At 47.9% G+C, this 6,000-nt stretch overlaps 1 protein-coding gene across 2 annotated transcripts in view; it reads right to left on the reverse strand.

The window, feature by feature from the left end:
* Positions 1-5,037, reverse strand: part of YPEL1 (yippee like 1) — a 28,653-nt gene extending 23,616 nt beyond the window's left edge. Inside the window, exon 1 of one of the 2 annotated variants that reach the window (XM_084820503.1) lies at positions 4,571-5,037. Coding sequence is in view for 1 of the 2 variants with exons in the window: in XM_084820502.1 (XP_084676628.1) it covers positions 4,571-4,741 (171 nt within the window). In the remaining variant the exon portion in view is untranslated. The remainder of the gene's footprint in view (positions 1-4,570) is intronic. The other variant, XM_084820502.1, reaches the window with a different exon arrangement.
* Between the last annotated feature and the right edge of the window lie 963 nt (positions 5,038-6,000).

Here is a 6,000-nt window from a genome sequence, read left to right on the forward strand (position 1 = left end):
TTGTAAGTGTATGTCTTTTGCACCAGGCTCCAGCTGATGGATCTCGGGGCTCTAATAAAGTGAACTAAGTAAGCATAGCCATGCTTCAAGAGACAAGTAGAGATATACAGAACAAAAGGGTATCATGAGGATTGTCCAAGGAATTATTTACCCTGCTGATCTATTTTGAGGCAAGGACACTTCCAGATGTATGTCTTGGCATGTTTCCTGCCAAGGCTATAGATTGGCCTATTAAGAGCACCTGACAAGGGTGGTCAAGACGGAATTTGCATGTATCCAGAATAGCCAAGCGTTGCGTATTACAGCAGGGCATCTCCTTTAATTAAGTTACAGTAGAGGATACAGGTCAATGAATGTCAGTTTCAATAAAGGCATATAGCCTAGCATACTAAAGTCAAGATTCTCTTGCACCTAACTCCCATAACCTACCTGCCCATGCATCCTTTTGCTGAACAAAGGAAACATTAGACAAGGTGATGCTAGAAAAATACAAAACACAAACTACACGTGTACAAAAAGCCATGTTTAAGCTTCTCAGTAACACTGTTTTTTTTAAAAAACAGACAAACTTCCTATTCCATTTGACAATAGCAATTTGGGGTGGGGGGGTCTCCTATAAACTTAAATGCAATGCTGTACAAATCTGGTATTAAATGTCAAAACCTAAGTAGCAAAATGGTTCAAAAGTCAGAAGGAACCATTTTTCAAAAGCTATTATTGATGTTTAAGACACTTTTCATTTACATCATGCTATTTACAACCTGCCAATTGCTACTGTTTATTTCCCCCACTTCAAAAGGCCAAATAAGCCAGCAATTTTATTAGATGCACAAATAAATTTGACTCTCGTGTGCTCTTACAATTCATACACTGAATGTACGCAATGATAGCTCTTCTGTCTACCAGCATGACATCATTTGAAGGAAGGCATAATCTTGGTAGTCAAGCAGCAGCCAATCTTAGGCATAGTGGGTTGTCCTTACTCTGTACCCGGATGTATAAACAAATACTTAAGCATGTTAGCTGCAATAGAAAAGATCTGCATACACCAGATCTACAGAATATTAAACTGGTCATTGACCAACAGTTAAGACAGCATATTTCAACAATGCAAGCAACAGGTCATTTGAATTTATTATATAGTATTTCTCATTTCTATTTCATATATTACACTTATAGATGTCCCCTACTGTTACAGGCCTTACATTCATTGTGATTTCCTGTCTTGGGCCTTCCCAGGAGGTCAGTTAACTGTAAAGAGGCTTTTAGAACCACTAGTATTCCAGACTATATCACATGTATACATATTCAAGATATTTTTAAGGAATAAAAATAGACACTGATTTATTGAGGATTTAGTGGATATCACTCTTGCTAAACTTCAAACAAAACAACAAAAGAAGAATTACAGAAATTCTGGGCTGTGAGAAAACTCCTAATCAACCATCACCACACACCCAGACCACAAAACAATAGTCAATGGCCTGATTTCACCAAAGCATCTCCCTCTCACCCTTTTATTGTTTATCACCCTTTTATTTCACTGTCACATGCCAGTCTTCATCTGAAGAGGGGAAACAATAGTTAGGAGCCTTGAGAAAAAAGCAAATTTTCATAACGGAAGTGAGAAGGAAGCACATTACAAGATGCTTGTCTATTTTTAGAAGGCTGCATCTTCAGCCACTTTGGACAATACAGCACCTCAGGGAGGGAAGATGAATGTGCACCAGCGGAGTCCCGGACTGTCTCCCCACTAACAAAAGCAGCAGCAACAGCCAGCTCCTGCCATAGCTAGTCCGCACCCGTTAGATCAAAACAAAAGGCCAACAGTGGCTGCAAGCAACTCTTCCTGGCACTGTTTACAAGCAGCACCTGAACAACCTCAACAGGGTTGGATTTAGCTTGCAAGGAGTCAGGCTTTCCTCGGCCTGCCTTCTAGTTCTAATGGACAGTGGGGGGACTGCAAAGGGAGGAAAAGGATGCATTTCCATTTTTCCCGTTCAGCCTTGGTGCCATCCACTTGAGCTAGAACATATTATGTAAAGCCTCCCCACCACCACTACCAGTACACCAATCAGCATGGGAAAGAAAGAAGACATCAACCAAAATGAAAGATCTCATGCTCTAAAAGCCTCGAAGGCTGACAGAAAAAAGAGCAAATAAGCATGCATTTAAAAGCAAAGGAAAACAAATCCTCTCCTGCAGCTGAAGCTAAAATTCCCTTACCTCTGAGGCCAATTTGTTTGAGCCATTGAGTAGCAGACTCCAACAAAGCAAGAATTTGGACAAGGGGCAGCACGTATAGACGACCAGCACCTCAATGTGAGCGTCATAGGAAAATGGGCAAATCTGAGCAACAGACAAAACGCCACCCACCTGCACCCTAGTTCCAAACCAACAAAGGAAACCTTGCATAGGAAGAGTGCAAACAAACCAGCTCAGAGATGTTTACTGTTCTACTACCCCAGATAACGGACTCAAGAACCACCTGCATCTCTGAGGGATGCCACAATCGGGGTAAACATACCATCCTTGTGCTGATTGCCCTAAAGGATGGGGGATAGCATGTCAGGAAAGTGGGGAGGAAAAGGAAATTACATTTCCTTTATATACCACAACACATACAATAGTTTAGAGAATCTGAACAGATTCAGTCAAGTTCTCGTTCCCCTCCCAGTACCATGCAAGTGTAATAACAACACAACACCTTACAACACAATTTTCTAAATTTACCCCCCCACACACACACACACCCTAATGGACGCAACAGTGGCCCTCCACACACTGCAAAAGCAAAGCCTCCCCCACTCCCTTCCCTGACTACTCAAACAAGGAATAAGGAAGAGGTGAGAATCAGGTAGAATGTGTGTGCATGAACTTCGACTTAAATTTGAATCAAACAAGCTCTGGAACATACAAAGCAATGCAAAGTGCTTTTCCATCCTGGCTTAAGTACAGCCACCACCACCACCACCCCTTATTAAAGAGCAGGACTTCCAACTGAGAGAATCTGGTAAGACTGAGTGCCTGTATCTAAACACTTTGAAAACCTTTCACTAAGGATGCAAACCCCAAATCCTTCTCTCACAACAAACAATAGCAAAACAACTATTTTCCTAGACACATATTTATTTTCTTTTGTTGAGTTCAGGATTTATTTACTGTTTTAATTGCAAGCCCTTCTAAGGGAAGTGGGACCCATACATACCACTAGAATTTTAGCCACCCTGAATCTTTTTCCTCCTCAAGACCCGCTCCAAGAGGACAGATACCAATAAAATTGCTCTAAGCCACCTGAGCTCAGGGCATCGGATGGAATACAAACATTACAATTAATTATTACATTTATCATTACTGGTGGGGAGCATCACTGCTCCACCAGTGCCAGTAAAATAATTTAGTACTTCAGCTGCTCTGTACTTCTGAATTATTTTCAAAGTAAATTATTACTTTGCTTGCAAACTACTCGTTATCTAAACTTTATCTGTTATGCATCTGCTGTCCTGTCCTCCTATATTACTGTCACTATTACTCGTTTTATGCTGCAATGTGATGCACACTTCCCTAGGATTAAGACCCACTGAACTCAAGGGAAATTACTTTTGAGTACACATGCACAGGGCTCTCTATTAACGGCAGGGAACCAGACTCCATCATAACTGAGAACAGACCTACTGAAATTGATAGGACTTAATTCCAGCTATTTTAATGGGTCCGTTCTAAGTATGAAGAAGCCTGGTTCCAACCCACTGTGTGGAGATATCGTTAGCTGCCTTGGGTGGTTTATGTTAAGGCGGGATACAAATATTAATATATAAATAAAAAATAAACATAGTAACGGGTAAGCTTGCTATGAGTCACGGGAGGGGATTAAAATATAACCAATAAAATAATTCTTTGGTGGTGGAGGGGCAAACAATACCCTGCTTCAGCCTGCCCCAACCTGGTTCCCTCCAGATGTGTCCGACTATTAATTCCCAGCATCCCCCAGCTAGCAACTCTCCTCTGAAGCAAGCTCCACCGAGTTCAGCCGAACTTACTCCCAAGTAGGAGCGCAGCTTTAGTCAGGTCAGCCTTCTCCAATTCAGTGCCCTCTAGATGTTTTGGAATACAGCCCCCAGCATTCCTGGCCATCGTGGCCGGGGATGATGGGGCTTACTGTCCAAACACATCTGGAGGAGACCAGGCTGGGGCAGGCTGCTCTACTGCCAACGGCAGGCAGGTGGGGACAAGTTAACAGTCCCGCCCAGCTTCATCCCCCTCCTCAAAAGAGGGTCACGTGTTTGCGGGGGGGAGGAGGCGCGGAGACGAATCACAACCCCCCCCCCGGTCAAAATTCAAACTGGCCCCTCCCTCCCTCCCTCTATTGACGACCCTTCCCTCTCCCGGGCCAAGAGGTCCACAACCGTCCTTTGTGTGGGGAAAGAACGGAAGGGGGGTACCTCAGCTGTGGGGGGGGCGTTCCCCGCACACACACCGAGGCGCCCCCTTTCTTTCTCTTCCCCCAGCTGACAAGAGGCGGCGGGGGGCGCACAAGTTGGCTCACGAGGCGGGGGGGGCGAACGACTACCTGCTGCGGTGGTGCTGGGGAGTGGGGCGCGGGGGGGCGCAGTCCTCCTTCCCACACACCCCCACTCGAGCGAAGGAGGCGGGGGGCGTCGGCGGCGTCTCCTCTACGACCACGACCCAAGCGGAGGCAAGGAGCGGTGTGGGTGGCTTGGGGGGGGGGTGAGGGGGTCATAGAGACCGCCAGCCGCCGCCGCTCGTGCCGCCGCCGCCAATGCGGAGCCGCTCTCTCCCCTTGTCCTCAGGGCCGAGCAGCCTCCGAGTCATCCTGTTGCTTTAGTCGTCGTCGTCGTCGTCGTCGCCGTGTTGGTGTCGTTGGGGGCCGCCGCCGCCGCCGCCGCCTTCTTCTCCCGTCCTCACGCCCCCCCACTCTTCCAACGACGCCCCCCGCGCGCGCGCGCTGCTCCCGCCGCGACTGCCCGGCTCGGCTTTGTTTTGCTCCGGCTCGTTTCCTTCCCCCACCCCTTTCTCCTTTTTCCACGCCCCCTGGAGCCCGCACGCGCGCTGGGGAACGAGGTCCGTTGGCGGCCGTTAGAAGAAGAGAAACCGCCGCCGAGCGTCGCCGTTGGCGCCGCCCCCTCAGAGCCAATCGCAGCGCGCGGCGGCGGCCCCGCCCCCGCCCCCGCCCCCCCCCGCAGCCTGGGCCTCTTGCGTGATTCTGGGCCGCGGTTCCCATCCTCCCTATAGATTAGCCGTGCTAGCTGGGGCTGATGGGAGTTGTAGACCGGGTTCTAGCCCACAGTCAGCCGTGGAAGGTCACTGGGTGACTTTGGGCCGGTCACAGACTCTCAGCCCAGCCTACCTCACAGGGTTGTTGTTGTGAGGATAAAATGGAGAGGAGTGGGATAAGGTAAGCCGCCTTGGGTTCCTTGCAAGAGGAAAAAGGCGGGATATATAAATGCAATAAAAATAAAGCTGGGACAGGCCCTCCGACTGTTTTGGGGGCTACAGCCTCCATCGTCCCCATTGCCTAGTGTGATCCATTGTCCAGCTAGACAACGGGATATAGATGCAATAAAAATAAAGCTGGGACAGGCCCTCCGACTGTTTTGGGGACTACAGCCTCCATCGTCCCCATTGCCTAGTGTGATCCATTGTCCAGCTAGACAACGGGATATAGATGCAATAAAAATAAAGCTGGGACAGGCCCTCCGACTGTTTTGGGGACTACAGCCTCCATCGTCCCCATTGCCTAGTGTGATCCATTGTCCAGCTAGACAACGAACATGTGAGCGTGTTCCGCTCATATCACACCAGCCATTGAGCTTGCTGGCTGGGGATGATGGGGGTTGTAGTCAAAAATGCATCCGGGGGGTGACAGGTTGCCTACCCCTGTGCTAGAGGTACCAGGGTTGGGGATGGCAGGAAAAGGCGCTCTGGCTCTTCATTTTTTTTAAGACACGTATTTATTGTAAAAGCTGAGAGAGAGAAATA

The sequence above is a fragment of the Heloderma suspectum genome, chromosome 13, assembly GCF_057233095.1.
Source record: "Heloderma suspectum isolate Gila_16-S chromosome 13, 16-S_ref, whole genome shotgun sequence".
Lineage (NCBI taxonomy): Eukaryota > Metazoa > Chordata > Lepidosauria > Squamata > Helodermatidae > Heloderma > Heloderma suspectum.